Source organism: Salvelinus sp. IW2-2015, linkage group LG16, assembly GCF_002910315.2.
Source record: "Salvelinus sp. IW2-2015 linkage group LG16, ASM291031v2, whole genome shotgun sequence".
In the NCBI taxonomy this organism is placed as follows: domain Eukaryota; kingdom Metazoa; phylum Chordata; class Actinopteri; order Salmoniformes; family Salmonidae; genus Salvelinus; species Salvelinus sp. IW2-2015.
In genome coordinates this window covers 35,434,759-35,454,219 of record NC_036856.1, presented here as the reverse complement: position 1 = coordinate 35,454,219, position 19,461 = coordinate 35,434,759, and the positions used below count along the sequence as shown (strand labels likewise).

Below are 19,461 nucleotides of genomic sequence, written 5' to 3'. Positions count from 1 at the left end.
TTGCCAATGAAAGGAAAAATACATTGTCAAGATATTTCTCTTAGATGAGTTTCAAAATACATTCAGATACTTCATCAATACCTTCCAAATTCACTCCAACTTCAGAGATAATATACAGTTTCTCAAGCCAACTCAAAATCACACCCACACAAGTACCACATTCTACACACTCAAATTAACAAAAAAACATTTGAAAATCTCCAAACATCTCACACCAACTCAACTCAAATCCCACACATCCTCCTTAACATAAAAAGGACACAGTGACCACTCACATTAGGGGGCTTCCTCCTGTATGATATCCCTGTGGTGCCAGTAACCTGGACCTCCATGGCCAGGGAGGACTCCGGCCCGTGGCTCAGCCCCCCATTGGTCTCTACCTCTTGGGTAACTACCAGGGCCCTGGGCTCCAGCATCTCCCTCCCCAGGCCCCGGGTCAGGCCTTCCAGGGTGGACAGGTACTTAATCTTCAGGTCGTACAGTGTGATGTTACTGTCCTGAACAGTGCGACTGTTGAACTCATTCAGGAAGTTCTTGAAGACGTTGTTGATGCGGAGCCGGGTGAGAATGTTCCGCTGTTTGATTTGCTTGTTCAGTTTCTCCGGGATGAAACGCTTGTAGCTGGAGAGAGAGGGAGTAGCAATGGAGAGAGAAGGAGTAGGGAGGAAGCAGAGAGGGAGCAGAGAGGGAGCAGAGAGGGGGCAGAGATGGAGAAGAGAGGGAGAAGAGAGGGAGCAGAGATGGAGAAGAGAGGGAGCAGAGATGGAGAGGAAGCAGAGATAGAGAAGAGAGGGAGCAGAGATGGAGAGGAGAGGAAGCAGAGATGGAGAGAGGGAGCAGAAATGGAGGCAGTGGAGGAATTAGGGACATTGTCATTCCTTTCCATTTGTGAAATATGTGTGTAGAGATTAGAGTATATCTGTGTGTGTGTCGCGTGTTAGAGATGTACACAGATATACACACACTACCTGATCTCATTGGAGGCAGTAGACAGGGGAATCTCTCTGGTCATAGCATAGTGAGTGATGGCCAGCACAGCCATGCCCAGGCACTCATTCTCTATCTCATGCTGCTCTGCCTCACTCTGGGGGCAACGAACCACAGCCAGACCCTTCTGGAAATCATGCTGGCCCTGGAAACACAACCACACACGATTGGCTGACTAATATTCCAATGAAATGAAGAGTAGTGAATCATATCCAGGGCCTTCATATCAAGCTGTCCAAAAATGTCCAAAGACTTCAGCCACCCATGACATAGACTGTTCACTCTGCTACCATCCGGCAAACGGTACCGGAGCACCGCCTCTCGGACCAACAGGCTCTGAGACAGCTTCTATCCCCAAGCCATAAGACTGCTAAATAGTTAATTAAATGGTTACACGGACTATCTGCATTGACTCTGCACTGACTCTATGCACACTCACAAGACTATATATTAGAGGTCGACCTTTTATGATTTTTCAACGCCGATACCGATTATTGGAGAACCAAAAACAGCCGATACCAATTAAATTGGCCGATTTTTTTGTTTTTTTGTTTGTAATAATGACAATTACAACAATACTGAATTAACACTTATTTTAACTTAATATAATACATKAATAAAATCAATTTAGCCTCAAATAAATAATGAAACATGTTCAATTTGGTTTAAATAATGCAAACACAAAGTGTTGGAGAAGAAAGTAAAAGTGAAATATGTGCCATGTAAGAAAGCTAACGTTCCTTGCTCAGAACATATGAAAGCTGGTGGTTCCCTTTAACATGAGTCTTCAATATTCCCAGGTAAGAAGTTTTAGGTTGTAGTTATTATAGGACTATTTCTCTCTATACCATTTGTATTTCACATACCTTTGACTATTGGATGTTCTTATAGGCACTTTAGTATTGCCAGTGTAACAGTATAGCTTCCATCCCTCTCCTCGCCGCTACCTGGGCTCGAACCAGGAACACATCGACAACAGCCACCCTCGAAGCAGTGTTACCCATGCAGAGCAAGGGGAACAACTACTCCAAGTCTCAGAGCGAGTGACGTTTGAAACGCTATTAGCGCGCGCCCCGCTAACTAGCTAGCCATTTCACATCGGTTACACCAGCCTAATCTCGGGAGTTGATAGGCTTGAAGTCATAAACAGCGCAAGAGCTGCTGGCAAAACGCACGAACGTGCTGTTTGAATGAATGCTTACGAGCATGCTGGTGCCTCGCTCAGTCAGACTGCTCTATCAAATCATAGACTTAATTATAACATAATAACACACAGAAATACGAGCCTTAGGTCATTAATATGGTCGAATCCGGAAACTATCATCTCGAAAACAAAACGTTTATTCTTTCAGTGAAATACGGAACCGTTACGTATTTTATCTAACGGGTTGCATCCATAAGTCTAAATATTCCTGTTACATTGCACAACCTTCAATGTTATGTCATAATTACGTAAAATTCTGGCAAATTAGTTCGCAATGAGCCAGGCGGCCCAAACTGTTGCATATACCCTGACTCTGCGTGTAATGAACGCAAGAGAAGTGACACAATTTCACCTGGTAATATTGCCTGCTAACCTGGATTTATTTTAGCTAAATATGCAGGTTTAAAAATATATACTTCGTGTATTGATTTTAAGAAAGGCATTGATGTTTATGGTTAGGTACACGTTGGAGCAACGACAGAACTTTTTCGCGGAATGCGCACTGCATCGATTATATGCAACGCAGGACACGCTAGATAAACTAGTAATATCATCAACCATGTGTAGTGTTATAACTAGTGATTATGATTGATTGATTATTTTTTATAGATAAGTTTAATGCTAGCTAGCAACTTACTTGGCTTCTTACTGCATTTGCGTAACAGGCAGGCTCCTCGTGAGGCAGGTGGTTAGAGCGTTGGACTAGTTAACCGTAAGGTTGCAAGATTGAATCCCTGAGCTGACAAGGTAAAAATCTGTCGTTCTGCCCCTGAACAAGGCAGTTAACCCACCGTTCCCAGGCCGTCATTGAAAATAAGAATGTTGTCTTAACTGACTTCCCTAGTAAATAAAGGTGTAAAAAATATTAAAGATTCGGCAAATCGGCGTCCAAAATTACCGATTTCCGATTGTTATGAAAACTTGAAATCGGCCCTAATTAAAAATCGCCATTCCGATTAAAACGGTCGACCTCTACTATATGTACACACACATTCACATTACACTCTCACACAAACCCACACACATACACTAAATACACCACACACACGCTGTTGCTACTCTTTATCCTTCCTCTTATTATCTATCCTGATGCCTAGTCACTTTACCCTGTCTTTATGTACATATCTACCTCATTATTATCTATTCTGATGCCTAGTCACTTTACCCTGTCTTTATGTATATATCTACTCATTATTATCTATCCTGATGCCTTCACTTACCCGTTCTTATATGTACATATCTACCTCATTATTATCTATCCTGATGCCTAGTCACTTTACCCTGTCTTTATGTACATATCTACCTCATATTATTATCTATCCTGATGCTCTAGTCACTTTACCCTGTCTTTATGTACATATCTACCTCATTATTATCTATCCTGATGCTTAGTCACTTTACCCTGTCTTTATGTACATATCTACCTCATTATCTATCCTGACGACTCTAGTCACTTTACCCTGTCTTATGTACATATCTACCTCATTATTATTATCCTGAGGCCTAGTCACTTTACCCTGTCTTTTTGTACATATCTACCTCATTATCTATTCCTGACGACGTCTAGTCACTTTACCCTGTCCTTTATGTACATATCTACCTCTATATCTATCCTGACGACGTCTAGTCACTTACCCTGTCTTTAGTTACATATCTACCTCATTATTATCTATCCTAACGACATACTAGGTCACTTTACCCTGTCTTTATGTACATATCTACCTCATTATTATCTATCCTAACGACGTCTAGTCACTTTACCCTGTCTTTATGTACATATCTACCTCAAATACCTTATTATTATCTATCCTGATGCCTAGTCACTTTACCCTGCCTTTATGTACAGATCTACCTCAAATACCTCATACCCCCTGCACAATGATCGGGTACTGGTACTCCCTGTATCTAGCATCATTCTTCTGTTACTATTTTTAAGCAAGCATTTCATTGTAAATTCTACATCCGTTGTAGTCAGCATATGTGACAAATAGCATTTTTACCTGCACAGTGTACACACCCTCCCATACAGACACACACCCACACGTACCTGGGCGAACAGGTAGTCAAGGGAGGCCGCGTCCAGTAGGGGTATACCTTCAGGGGCCCTCTGTGGGCCGAGACCTCCCCTCAGCTTACTGATACAGTGTCTCCACACTGGAGACTCACGCTCACTGGTACCATGCCAGTTAGTGAAGTAAAACCTGATGGATGGGAGAGAAGAGACAGGACCATGTTAATATCAAGACATGGCCGGGACTCGGTAGGTGGGTGAGGTGTGTGCATCCACGTATTTACAGTAAGTATACACATTTGTTTGTATTTGTGTACAAAGGTTGACCATAATCTGTTGTTTGACCAAGTGTACCCTGGCTGTATGATGCAAATTCAACTCAACAATAGGCCTGCTCATTAAGGCTCTCACCACATTCACCCTCCCCTCCTCGCTCTCTATTTTCTAGTGAGAGAACAGAAAGAGGATGTCTGCGTGACACCACATGTTTGCTATCCTTCCTCTCGGAGTTAACAGTTTCTCTTGGATCATACACAACGGAACTGGCAAGGCAACTGAATATCTCCTGTTTCAATGCCCTCAGGTGTGCCAAACAAACACATCCACTTCATACTTTAAGCATTGGATTTCTTCCTGCCTTGTATCCATGTTTACATGTGGATTGTAAAAACAGTTCACAAGTAAATCCTAATTAATTACATTCTACTGTATTTTAATCTTATCTGATGTAGACTAGTTTACCAGCTCAGCAAGTGCCAGTTGACTCTGCACAGCATGGTGCCAATGTCTCATACACCCTACCTGCATGACAACTCTCTGGTTACACAGAATCATGGTTGATGAATGATGGTTAAGTATCAGCCCTGTTGAATAATCTAGAACGTAGTGACAGGCGATGCTGAGAGCTCACAACAGCAGCAGGTAACAGTGGTGGATAACTAAGTAAGTAACAATGTTAGGTGTATTGACGTATGGTGAATGGCGTCAGTGAGATATTCATCATCCACTAGAATGATTTGATAATGTAATAACACACACAACGCAGTAGGCCTGTCTAAGTACCTCATGCGGTAGTGCAGCTTGATGCAGGTCTCGTCAGTAACCTTGATGACGTGGTTGGGAGCGTACCACAGCTGTTGGTTCTCATCATACAGACCAAACAGATTACAGCACAGGGGGGAGATACCTGAGAGAGACAGAGAGACAGAGAAAGGGGATACATTACAACATTATTCATCCCTTCATTCATTTTGACACTGACTCGTCAGTACCACAAAGTTCATACAGGAGTCATCGTATAAATAGCATAACATACTAGGGCTGGGCGATATATCGAATTAATTTGAAATTATGTTTTAGCGCGATGTTCAATAATGCCTATATTGCAAGAATCAAGTTAAAAGAAAACAAATTATACAAGAGGGGAAAAAGTATGAGCGTTCTATGTATTTTTGGTCTGGTCTCCTAACCACCTACCGACAGAAACATTATTTTACTGTAATAGATGACAACTTAACCTTTCTAACTCCCAAAATGTAGAACAGAGCTTACCCTACTAAAACGAGAGCATCAATGAACATGATTGTGGAAAATGAAAGCTCCGTCTCTGTCAGGCTTTTCATTTACCAAGTACCGCTAGCAGCATTTTAGTCACATACTGTTATGTGCTAGCTGTCTAGTCTGGGTTTTATAAATGTACAATGAGCATAAAAATACACATTTATTTAAGGAATTGGCAACTCGTTCTCATTCTGAGAAATAAGCATCTTCTTATCCAGGTAGGCCACTGGTTTTCAATATGTAAACAAAGTGAACAGGCTGTTGTTCAAACTGTTGGAGACAGACAAGAGGGTGTGTTCATAACAGTTCAACTGTTCTACCTTTTTAGCAAGCAAATAGATCCAAGTTGGCTAGACTAAATAAAGATTAGCTGGCTACTCACTAGCATGTGGGCTTGTGCTTGATTGTTTATGAGACCGGTGTTAATTTTCTATAATGTCTGTTACAAGAAGTTTGTCATTGGGCTATTAGTGGATGTGCATGGTTCTAGCTAAATTTGTAACAAAAATGGCATTTTCATAAACAGACTTGAAAACTAGATCAGTGATTATTGCCAAAAAAAGCACATTACACTATTTTAATAAAATAATTACATTATTAGTAGGTCTTATGGTTGTGGAAGGCTTATATTTAGCCTATGTATTATTTTACAAATTTGAGGTATGATTTAGGCCATAAATCGCCCATCCCTATAACATACAGTACAGCAGGCCTACTCAATAGGTGGACCGCAGTCCGGATCCCGACCCAGAAGAGTCAATACAGTGCAAGGAACTAAAAATTGGGCTTTCAATTTACTTCTGCTGAGAGTTGTAATAGTAGAATGCACAAGGTGCAACATTTGATAGTACATGGGCAGTTTTCCTCTATTTCAATCACTGACAGACCTTAGAGAGTTATTTATAAACTGCCAGAAATGTCCAGTTGATCAACTAGCTGTAGGTAGTAATGCTAGTCTAATCTAAGATTTGTAGAATAGTAGTTGTCATGGCCAGATTATGTGCCCAGGGGACTCGACACCCAGGGAGCCCCCATTGATTTTGTTGAGTCACTCCGGTATCATATGAACAGACAAGACATGGCAAAATGTGTAGAATGGCAGAAAATTAGCTTTAAAACTGCAACATTTTRTCTCTGCGCCAACAATAGGGGTGTGAACAGTTTGGGGTCGCATAGGTTACGAGGTGCAGGTTTGTTACTACGCCGATAAATTATAATATCCATCCGGACCTTTGAGGGCAGGTTTCATTGGGTCAGAAATTCACTGGGCAGCCAAGGAGACAGGAAGGAAGGGAGTGGTGCACTGAACTGAACTGTGAGAAATGAGTTCCGCAAAACACACCGTGTTGGACAGAGAGAGGGAATCCCCCAACATACAGTGCCTTCGGAAAGTATTCAGACCCCTTGACTTTTTTCCACATTTTGTTACATTACAGCTTTATTCCAAAATTGATTAAATTGTTTTTTCCCCTCATCAATCTACACACAATAACCTACAATGACAAAGCAAAAACAGGTTTTTAGAATTTTTTGCAAATGTATTACAAATAAAAAACTGATATCACATTTACATAAGTATTCAGACCCTTTACTCAGTACTTTGTTGAAGCACCTTTGGCAGCGATTACAGCATCAAGTTTTCTTGGGTATGGCGCTACAAGCTTGGCACACCTGTATTTGGGGAGTTTCTCCCATTCTTATCTGCAGATCCTCTCAAGCTCTGTCAAGTTGGATGGGGAGCGTTGCTGCACTGATATTTTCAGGCCTCTCCAGAGATGTTTGATCAGGTTCAAGTCCGTCTTGGCTGTGTGCTTGGGGTTGTTGTCCTGTTGGAAGGTGAACCTTCACCCCAGTCTGAGGTCCTGAGCGCTTTGGAGCAGATTTTCATCAAGGATGTCTCTGTACTTTGCTTCATTCATCTTTCCCTCAATCCTGACTAGTCTCGAACTCCCTGCCACTGAAAAACATCCCCACAACATGATACTGCCACCCCAGTGCTTCACCGTAGGGATGGTGCCAGGTTTCCTCCAGATGTGACGCTTGGCATTCAGGCCAAAGAGTTCAATCTTGGTTTCATCAGACCAAAGAATCGTGTTTCTCATGGTTTGAGAGTCCTTTAGGTGCCTTTTGACAAACTCCAAGCAGGCTGCCTTTTACTGAGGAGTGGCTTCCAACTGGCCACTCTACCATAAAGGCCTGATTGGTGGAGTTCTGCAGAGATGGCTGTCCTTCTGGAAGGTTCTCCCATCTCCACAGAGGAATTCTAGCGCTCTGTCAGTGTGACCATCAGGTTCTTGGTCAATTCCCAGACCAAGGCCCTTCCCCCCGATTGCTTAGTTTGGTGGTTCCAAACATTTTCCATTTAAGAAATGGAGGCCACTGTGTTCTTGGGGACCTTCAATGCTGCAGAAATGTTTTGGTACCCTTCCCCAGATCTGTGTCTCGACACAATCCTATCTCGGAGCTCTACAGACAAGTTCTTCGACCTCATGGCTTGGTTTTTGGGGGAACTTATATAGACAGGTGTGTGCCTTTCCAAATCATGTCCAATAAATTGAATTTACCACAGGTGGACTCCAATCAAGTTGTAGAAACATCTCAGGGATGATCAATGGAAACAGGATGCACCTGAGCTCAATTTAGAGTCTCATAGCAAAGGCGCTGAATACTTATGTAAATAATGTATTTCAGTTTTTTATTTGTAATAAATTTGCAAAAATGTCTAAAAACCTGTTTTCACATTGGCATTATAGGGTATTGTGTGTAGATTGCTGAATACAATTCATGTTTAATCCATTTTAGAATAAGGCTAACACGTGGAAAAAGTCAAGGGGCCTGAATACTTTCCGAAGGTACTGTAAATCAAGCCTCGATAACTCAGATCAAAATATCTGGATGTTACTCCATCTTAAAGTATTGCACTAAGCATGACTGTCATGAGTCTACTGTAGAGTCTCTAGACTGTCATGACATGGCAAGTGTAAGCTATTAGTGATAGTAACGGCAGCAGTAGTAGTCCTAGAACATACAGTAGGAACTGTTACTACTACTACATAACCTATAGGCTAACACTTTAGCCTTTACAGATGAACCCTTCTGATTGTTGCAAACAATAAAGGGAACATAGTGAGAGACAGGAACATGCCAGGGCCAGGATACTTCCTCTTATCTAAGCTCTCCTGTTTTGTTGTGACTGAGTGTGTGTATCAAACTACCTACCACTGACCACACAGACAGAAAGGCCCTTCACAGACACACTTGCTATAAACAGATCATACATTTATGTTGGCAGCTGCTTCGCTTGTTTAGCCTCTAAGGTTAACTAGTGAATGTTTGCATATGGACTATGGTAGCTGTGGAGCTGAACTCCTCCTTGGTCTGAACTCCTCCTTGGTCTCCCCTCTCGCTCTGCAGTACTGGGAAAATATGTTTTGGCTTCACACAAAGACAAAATTCCAGAATCTGTCCCATTCTGGCCCGACCCCAACCAGTCGCCATCTTGTCTGGAGTGTCTGGCTGAAAGCAAGAGCTGGACGGACAGACCCACTCCTTTCTCTTCCCCTCTCTTTCTCTCTCCCTTTCTATCCATCCCTGGTCCCACTGGCAGATGTTCTGGACTTTTAGAGCAAGTATCAGAACAACGTTTTAAATATCGTCCAAAATGTGTCTGTCAAAAAGAAGGCTACCAAATAAGCATTTTTAGAATGATAAGAAAACAGATGCTGGATGTTAGTGGCCTTTCTCATGAGGGTTAGTAGCTGGGCTTTATCAATCAGTCCATATTGTGTGCCTTATATCTGTCAGTTACTGTAATAGCCTGTTAACATGGTTACTACTAGCATCAGAAGCATTTCTTATATTAGGATTTAGCGTTTCTTATCTTAAACATCGAGATTCAGCTGTAATAAAGAGCATCCACTGACAAACAGATTGTTGGCAATAAAACAAAGATCCACAAATAACACAGATAGGCCTACATCTTTGGAACATTTTCAGGTCACGTATCATATAGACTACAATCTACTGTATGACACAAATGAGCAGCACACAAAAAAGACAAAACATCTCCTATGAAGCCATTTCTTAGTTACTGTATTACTCCTTCTTGTCTCCTAGGTAACAGTTATCATGTGACAGGGCCTATTTACAGTGGCACAGTGGACTTCTGTTGACAGACAGGCTCAATCCCCAATTAGTTCAAAATGAGCAAATTTAAAGGTCATGAACAGTCAAAATCATGTTTTTCATGAAATTGGATGATATTCTAAGGAAACCAGATCACAGTTTAAAAAACTTGATTCTACATTGATATAGTTTGATCATAAAGTCACTGGTCCCCTCAAACACTTGGATTCATTATTAAAGGGAACAAGATGACATCACCTGAACTTTCATTTTAATACACTAATGGTAACATGATATTCTCTTACCTAATTTAAAAAGGTACCACCTCATAACCAACTCCGGAGAAGGCGTGTTTGCAGAGGGGTGTGGTATACAGTAGCTTAGATAGCTAATCTACTAGTGCAAAAAAATTAACTGTATGCTGTCAGCAAATATAATTAAAAGTTTACCCTATTCATATATGGCAAAGATACTCGTTTCCCCTTTCATCTGTGTCTGGTTTTAACAAGTTACTGTCTAGCTACAGTTGAAGTCAGAAGTTTACATACACCTTAGCCAAATACATTTAAACTCAGTTTTTCACAATTTCTGACATTTAATCCTAATAAAAATTCCCTGTCTTAGGTCAGTTAGGATCATCACTTTATTTTAAGAATGTAAAATGTCAGAATAATAGTAGAGAGAATGATTTATTTCAGCTTTTATTTCTTTCATCACATTCCCAGTGGGTCAGAAGTTTACATACACTCAATTTGTATTTGGTAGCATTGCCTTTAAATTGTTTAACTTGGATCAAACGTTTCGGGTAGCCTTCCACAAGCTTCCCACAATAAGTTGGGTGAATTTTGAACTTGTGAAGTAAGCTTTGTCCATTGTCCATTTGGAAGACCCATTTGCAACCAAGCTTTAACTTCCTGGCGGATGTCTTGAGATGTTGCTTCAATATATCCACATCATTTCCCTCATGATGCCATCTATTTTGTGAAGTGCACCAGTCCCTCCTGTAGAAAAGCACCCCCACTACATGACGCTGCCATCCCCGTGCTTCACGGTTGGGATGGTGCTCTTCGGCTTGCAAGCCTCCGTCTTTTTCCTCCAAACATAACGATGGTCATTATGGCCAAACAATTATATTTTTGTTTCATCAGACCAGAGGACATTTCTACAAAAAGTACAATCTTTGTCCCCATGTGCAGTTGCAAACCATAGTCTGGCTTTATTATGGCGGTTTTGGAGCAGTGGCTTCTTCTTTGCTGAGCGGCCTTTTAGGTTATGTCGATATAGAACTCATTTTACTGTGGATATAGATATTTTTGCACCTGTTTCCTCCAGCATCTTCACAAGGTCCATTGCTGTTGTTCTGGGATTGATTTGCACTTTTTGCACCAAAGTACGTTCATCTCTAGGAGACAGAACGCGTCTCCTTTCTGAGTGATATGACGGCTGCGTGGTCCCATTGTGTTTATACTTGCGTACTATTGTTTGTACAGATAAATGTAGTACTGTTGATGGAATTTATATGAATGACTAGAATAGTCCACCCTGAAGCCGTCTAAACATGAGTATGAAATTGATTAGAATTATGTATAACCATAGTCTGTACAATATGTCTATAAACCTTATTTGAATATAAGACAAACTGTCTGAGCAAGATTCAGTGTCTTCCCAGCGTCTCCCTATCTTGAGCGAGGATGGGGAGTAAGTCTCCCGGAATCCCCTAATCTTGTCGGCTGGGTAGCAGGACATTGTGTGCTAATGTTAGTGTGAATGTGTGTGCGTATGTTAGTGTGAATGGGTGTGCGGGAGAAGCCAGTATAAAATGAATTGTTTTGTACAATAGAGCAGCGCGCTCTCGTAAATACATGTTCTGACTATCGTAGCTGGGCCTCCGTCTGATTCATTTCAACCAGATTCCTACAAATTCTGGGTTTCAGGCTGAGTAGTTCATTGAATTGGGTTTATGAACATCGAGAACATAATTCTCGTGACAAGTGCCTTCAGGCGTTTGGAAACTGCTCCCAAGGATGAACCAGACTTGTGGAGGTCTACAATATATATTTCTGAGGTCTTGGCTGATTTCTTTTGAATTTCCCATGATGTCAAGCAAAGAGGCACTGAGTTTGAAGGTAGGCCTTGAAATACAGGTACACCTCCAATTGACTCAAATGGTGTCAATTAGCATCAAAAGCTTCTAAAGCCATGACATCATGTTCTGGAATTTTCCAAGCTGTTTAAAGGCACAGTCAACTTAGTGTATGTAAACTTCTGACCCACTGGAATTGTGAAACAGTGAATTATAAGTGAAATAATCTGTCTGTAAACAATTGTTGATGTCCTAACCGACAAACTATAGTTTGTTATTAACAAGAAATTTGTGGAGTGGTTGAAAAACGAGTTTTAATGACTCCAACCTAAGTGTATGTAAACTTCCGACTTCAACTCTTGGTCTTCAGCCAGCATGGAACAAAATGGGGGGTGGGACGGGTCAAAACTTCTACAGTAATGTGAATTCTACCATGATTCCGGATCATTCTGAATGAATCGTGAATAATGATGAGTGAGAAAGTTACATACGCACAAATATCATACCCCTAAGACATGCAAACCTCTCACCATTACAATAACAGGGAGGTTAGCATTTTTGGGGGGGGTATGATATTTGTGTGTCTAACTTTCTCACTCATCATTATTCACGATTCATTCAGGATTATCCGTAATCAAAGTAGCATCCACAGTAATGTAGAAGTGTTTAGAAACATTCTATTCTTACCTACAATAAAAATGACTCCAAAATGACACAATACATGATTTTACCATTCATTTCCATTGAGCACTAAATGATCTGAAACAACCAAAAATAAACAGAAAATGCATTCAACAAATGTTTTGAGTCACTTTGAGTCACAAGCTTGATGTAGTCATTGTCTGCTATGAATATGGGACAAAAACTTAACTTTTGACTACTTTAATACACATACAAGTGAATGTCTCAATACTTTTGGTCCCCTAAAATGGGGGGACTATGTACAAAAACTGTTGTAATTTCTAAACAGTTCACCTGATATGGATGACAATACCCTCAAATGAAAGCTGACCGTCTTCACCTTAACTTCATGGTCATAGCCTTTTTTTTCAAATCCAAACTTTTGGTATATAGAGCCAAAATAAATGCTTCACTGTCCCAATAATTAATTACGGAGGGCACTGTTGGTGCAATTTCAATATTGTTTGAGTTGCTTTTAGTATCACCGAATTAGCTTTAGAGGATTTTACTGCAACATTGCTCACTGCAACCAAGTTGCTTGACATAGGTGTTTCAAAGAGCTGTCAGTCAAGGCGAGCTCATGAACACAAGCTCCCCGCCCACTCAGCCTGTTGTTTCAAACTTCCTGGTAGTTAGCCATGAGAGAGAAAATACTTTTCAGAATGACTTTTCAGGACCTTTAAGATAGGATGTTCCTGAAAACTTCCCCCAATCAAATCGTAAAAACACAGACTAGGCTATTTAATGCTCTGGCATACGGGGAAGCACACACTCGGATTCCCGCAGGCAGGCAGGCACACACACACATATATATATACGGATGATCGCAGTTAGGCACGCACACACACACACTCAAACACACACACGGCAGGAGTTGAGACAATACTTACAGCATCTTTTGGCGGCCTCCACACACAGCTCCTCAGCGGTGAAGCTGTCTTTGAGGAACTCCAGCGGGTGAGTATCTGGTAGGTAGAAATGAATCTCCAGACCTCTCATGGTCACAGTGACGGGGCCCTCGGCCCTCCTCGACCTCCTCATCTTCCCACACAGTTGCCTGCCCAGCTCCATCACCCCCAGACTTGGCATCCAGACTCTGGAAGGAGAGGGAGAGGGATGGTGAGTTGGAGTGGGTAAGTGTGTCAGGAGTGGTTAATGTATTGATCCAGAGGTGAGCTCACTGTAGCAGCGATGCAGAGTCCTGCATACCCTGATGACTCATGTTCCAACATGGGCTGCCCCCAACACACACCTACTGAGGCGACGTCATTCACAACACACACACACCTACTTAGAGGATCTCACCAAAGCAAACACACACCTCTTGAAATGTCATTCACATACCTTCATAGATTAAATTAAAACACACACACACACTCCTCTACCAAGGTAACCCTATTAATAACACACACGCCCAGTGAATTGATGTCATCAAGAACAACCTCTAGCCATGTTATTTCTAAGAGCACAACACGCCCTGTGGTCCCGTGACGTGGCAAGCCAAGGACAAGAGAGTTGACCGAGGATACACTGTCCCCTTTACCCAACTCTCCTACTAGAGGAAGAGAGGATGAAGGGAAGAGAGGAGGGGATGAGAGGAAGAGATGGAGGAGAGATAGTTCTCCTCTGCATGCAGATCATCACATTAGTTCTCCCAGCAGCGTTTCCCCTTCCTCTAGAGCGGCGCAGGCAGCACCCCAGTGGCTAGGACACAGCTTGTTTCATAACAGCCCTTATCAGCCTATCGCCCGTGGCGGCGGAGCTCTGATCTACTGACTGATGACGGGTACAGCGGGGTCACAGTACACACACAGCGTTTACACAGGTGGCCCAATTTGGAACTTTTTTTCACTAATTGGTCTTTTGACCAATCAGATCAGCTCTGAAAAATATCTGATGTGAAAAGATCTGATGTGATTGATCAAAATACCAATTATTGGAGAGAAAGAAATCTGAATTGGGCTGACACACACACACACACACACACACACACACACACACACAAAATAGGCCAACATTAATCATACATCTCTCCACTGATAGGAATATAGCAGGACATAATAAGGATTACATTAAATATGTCTATGCGGAATATAACGCATCTCAACATCAACTTTTCAGAGGAGACTGCGTGAATCAGGCCTTCATGGTKAAATTGCTGCAAAGAAACCACTACTAAAGGACACCAATAAGAAGAGACTTGCTTGGGCCAAGAAACACCAGCAATGGACATTAGACCGGTGGAAATCTGTCCTTTGGTCTGATAAGTCTAAATTTTAGATTTTGGTTCAAACCGCCGTGTCTTTGTGAGACGCAGAGTAGCTGAACGGATGATCTCCGCATGTATGGCTCCCACCATGAAGCATGGAGGAGGAGGTTTTATGGTGTGGGGGTGCTTTGCTGGTGACACTGTCTGTGATTTATTTAGAATTCAAGGCACACTTAACCAGCATGGCTACCACAGCATTCTGCAGCGATACGCCATCCCATCTGGTTTGCGCTTAGGGGACTAGTGTTTGTTTTTCAACAGGACAATGACCCAACACACCTCCAGGCTGTGTAAGGGCTATTTGACCAGAAGGAGAGTGACGGAGTGCTGCATCAGATGACCTGGCCTCCACAATCACCCGACCTCAACCCAATTGAGATGGTTTGGGATGAGTTGGACCGCAGAGTGAAGGAAAAGCAGCCAACATATGTGGTAACTCCTCAAGACTGTTGGAAAAGCATTCCAGGTGAAGCTGGTTGAGAGAATGCCAAGATTGTGCAAAGCTGTCATCAAGGCAAAGGGTGGCTACTTTTAAGAATCTCAAATCTATTTTAATTTCTTTAATACTTTTTGGTTACTACATGATTCCATTTGTGTTATTTCATAGTTTTGATGTCTTCACTATTATTCTACAATGTAGAAAACAGTAAAAATAAAGAAAAAACCCCTGAATGAGTAGGTGTGTCAACTTTTGACCTGTACTGTATATAAAAGTACTATGTATGCTAAATGTATAAATAAAATATATGTAAAGTGTTATATGTAAAGTGTATGTATACATAGCAACAAAGCTGTAATAACAAACAAACATATTTGTGTGCACCGAAGAGGGTTATAAAAACTTTTTTTTTATTTTCTAGAAACTATAAATAACAAAAAAAAGAGACTAGGCAACATGCAACAATTTTTTAATTTTACGGAGTTACAGTTGGAAATCAATCAATTGAAATACATTCATTAGGCCCTAATCTATGGATTTCACATGACTGGGAATACAGATATGCATCCGTTGGTCACAGATACCTAAAGAAAAATAAGATAGGTGCGTGGATCAGAAAACCAGTCAGTATCTTGTGTAACCACCATTTGCCTCATTCAGCGCGACAAATCTCCTTCGCATAGAGTTGATCAGGCTGTTGATTGTGGCCTGTGGAATGTTATCCCACTCCTCTTCAATGGCTGTGCGAAGTGTGGGACATTGGCGGGAACTGAATACGCTGTCGTATGTCGATCCAGAGCATCCCAAATGTGCTCAATGGGTGACATGTCTGGTGAGTATGAAGGCCATGGAAGAACTGAGACATTTTCAGCTTCCAGGTATTGTGTACAGATCCGGGTCGATCAGGGACACTGGCTGCAGAGACGGGGTCGATCAGGGACTGCTGAGAGCGGGGTCGATCAGGGACACTGGCTGAGGAGCGGGGTCGATCAGGGGACACTGCTGAGGACAGGTCGATCGGGACACTGGCTGAGGAGCGGGGTCGATCAGGGGACACTGGCTGAGGAGCGGGGTCGATCAGGGGACACTGGCTGAGGAGGCGGGGTCGATCAGGGGACACTGGCTGAGGAGCGGGGTCGATCAGGGGACACTGGCTGAGGAGCGGGGTCGATCAGGGGACACTGGCTGAGGAGCGGGGGTCGATCAGGGGACACTGGCTGAGGAGCGGGTCGATCAGGGACACTGGCTGAGGAGCGGGGTCGATCAGGGACACTGGCTGAGGAGCGGTGTCGATCAGGGGACACTGGCTGAGGAGCGGGTCGATCAGGGGACACTGGCTGAGGAGCGGGGTCGATCAGGGGACACTGGCTGAGGAGCGGGGTCGATCAGGACACTGGCTGAGGAGCGGGGCGATCAGGGGACACTGGCTGAGGAGCGGGGTCGATCAGGGGACACTGGCTGAGGAGCGGGTCGACAGGGGACACTGGCTGAGGAGCGGGGTCGATCAGGGACACTGGCTGAGGAGCGGGGTCGATCAGGACGCGCTGGCTGAGGGAGCGGTCGATCAGGACGCGCTGGCTGAGGGAGCGGGGTCGATCAGGACGCGCTGGCTGAGGACGGGGTCGATCAGACGCGCTGGCTGAGGGCGGGTCGATCAGGACGCGGCTGGCTGAGGAGCGGGGTCGATCAGGGGCACTGGCTGAGGAGCGGGGTCGATCAGGGACACTGGCTGAGGAGCGGGTCGATCAGGGGACACTGGCTGAGGAGCGGGGTCGATCAGGGACACTGCTGAGGAGCGGGGTCGATCAGGGGACACTGGCTGAGGGAGCGGGTCGATCAGGGCACTGGCTGAGGCGGGGTCGATCAGGGGACACTGGCTGAGGAGCGGGGTCGATCAGGGACACTGGTCTGAGGAGCGGGCGATCAGGACGCGCTGGCTGAGGAGCGGGGTCGATCATGGGAACACTGGCTGAGGAGCGGGGTCGATCAGGACGCGCTGGCTGAGGAGCGGGGTCGATCAGGATCTGTTGTTGAAATTACTAGTTCTGGGTGTAGTTACCCTTTAATCCCAGCGTCCACCTAGGAAGAGGCTATTGTTTAGTGGTGTTTTTATAGTGGCTACACAAAGTGGCAGCCTCGCGGACCACACATACAGACAGGGAATTCTCCTTGCCTCTTCAGAAAGTTGCAGGAAATACGAATTACTGATGCATTCTGTTCATGTCTTATGATAAAACTTGGGCAAATTACATTTAGTTAATTTCGTACTAAATTCAATAGACTATTGAATATTGTTAAATTGTGTTTTATTTACTGGATTCCGTGATTTCGTCCACGTTCTCCGCATCAAGGATTTTATAGGGCCCTATAAAACATTTTGACTGCACTGGGCGTATCAATACACCCAGCTACTACAAAGATACAGGTGTCCTTCCTAACTTAGTTGCCAGAAAGGAAGGACACCGCTCAGGGATTTCACCATGAGGCCAATGGTGACTTTAAAACAGTTGCAGAGTTTAATGGCTGTGATAGGAGAAAACTGAGGATGAATTACTCCACAATACTGGCCTAATCGACAGTGTGAGTGAAAAGAAGGAAGTCTCTATAGAATAAAAATATTCAAAAACATGCATCCTGTTTGCCATAAGACACTAAAGTAAAACTGCAAAAGAAATGTGGCAAAGCAATTAACTTTTTGTTGTGAATACAAAGTGTTATGCTTGGGTCAAATCCAACACAACCCATCACGGAGTACCACTCTCCATTTTTCAAGCATAGTGGTGGCTGCATCATGTTATGGGTATGCTTGTAATCGTTAAGGACTGGTGAGTTTTTCAGGATAAAAATTTCAACYGAATTGAGTTAAGCACAGGCAAAATCGTAGAGGAAAACCTGGTTCAGTCTGCTTGCCACCAGACACTGGGAAATGAATTCACCTTTCAGCAGGACAATAACACAAGTCCAAATCTACACTGAATTTGCTTACCAAGAAGACAGTTAATGGTCCTGAGTGGCCGAGTTACAGTTTTGACTTAAATCTGCTTGAAAATCTATGGCAAGACTTGAAAATGACTGTCTAACAATGATGAACAACCAATTTATAGTGCTGGGCGACTAACCGAAATGTCAGTTGACCGACATCGGTTGAATTATTTGAATTCCATTTTGTTCCGTTTTTTTCTGTGAGCTCAATGCACACATTGCACAGTTCTCTATGGATAAATCAAATACAGCCTGAACTGTCTGATGTAATAGGGAGCTGTCGTTTCCAACTATTCTACATAGTTTAGCTCATAAAACATGACCTACAATGTTATTTGTATGTTCACAGATTAAATTTCATGTTTCTCCATGGCTTTTCTTATGATCCTAACAAATTATGCATGGATTTTCTTACGAGCCTAACGATGTGTAAGTTCGATGTGTAAGTTCAATTTTTTGGCAGCTATCTGGCTCCATAAACCCTTGCCTCCGTTCTCTTATATCGAGGCAGGGGGGTTTTAATGACTGGTCGCAGCAACAACATTGAGTCAAAATTTGTTGATTCTTGTAAATATGTTATTTCTGAAAACTCTTAGCTACATGTACCTATGTTTGTACTGTACAAATACGGTCCTTCCGCGGGGTGTTAATTCATCATTTTAATAAACTTTTAGTGAATACAATCACAGACTTTTCCCTCGCTGCTCATACTACGTAAACTGAACTCCAATTGGGTCCGTGCTTTTCGGGTTCCTTGGGATGTCCCTTGCTGTGTTCAAGCGTTAGTCGGAACAAGGAAACTCAGAAAAGTCCGACTTTCTAACTGGTTGTAGTTATACACCTGCAGTTATACATTGAAGTTGACATTTTAAATGGTTACGGTAGAGATTAAAGCTGCAACATGTAACTTTTGAGCGAACCGTTATAGATCTGCCATTCTCATTTAAAGCAAGTCCAATAAGCGGTAGAACTGTTCTATGTGCGCCATTTCTATGCTTTCCGTTCTTCCGTTTTTGCGTCTTTTACTTTCACGTTTGTACACCAGCTTCAAATACCTGAAAATATAATATTTTGGGTTATGAAAWTTTTATTTTTATTTTACAGCGGCTTAGATGGTTCG

The 19,461-nt window shown here is 42.8% G+C and overlaps 1 protein-coding gene across 1 annotated transcript in view; it reads right to left on the bottom strand.

Annotated features, from left to right (window-relative positions):
• The window catches only part of jak1 (Janus kinase 1), an 83,663-nt gene that overhangs the window by 63,386 nt on the left and 816 nt on the right, over positions 1-19,461 (bottom strand). The window contains 5 exon segments of the mRNA XM_024003647.2: positions 276-621; positions 969-1,132; positions 4,239-4,392; positions 5,265-5,388; positions 13,542-13,747. Of these exon segments, the coding sequence (XP_023859415.1) occupies positions 276-621; positions 969-1,132; positions 4,239-4,392; positions 5,265-5,388; positions 13,542-13,740 (987 nt within the window). The 5' untranslated portion in view covers positions 13,741-13,747.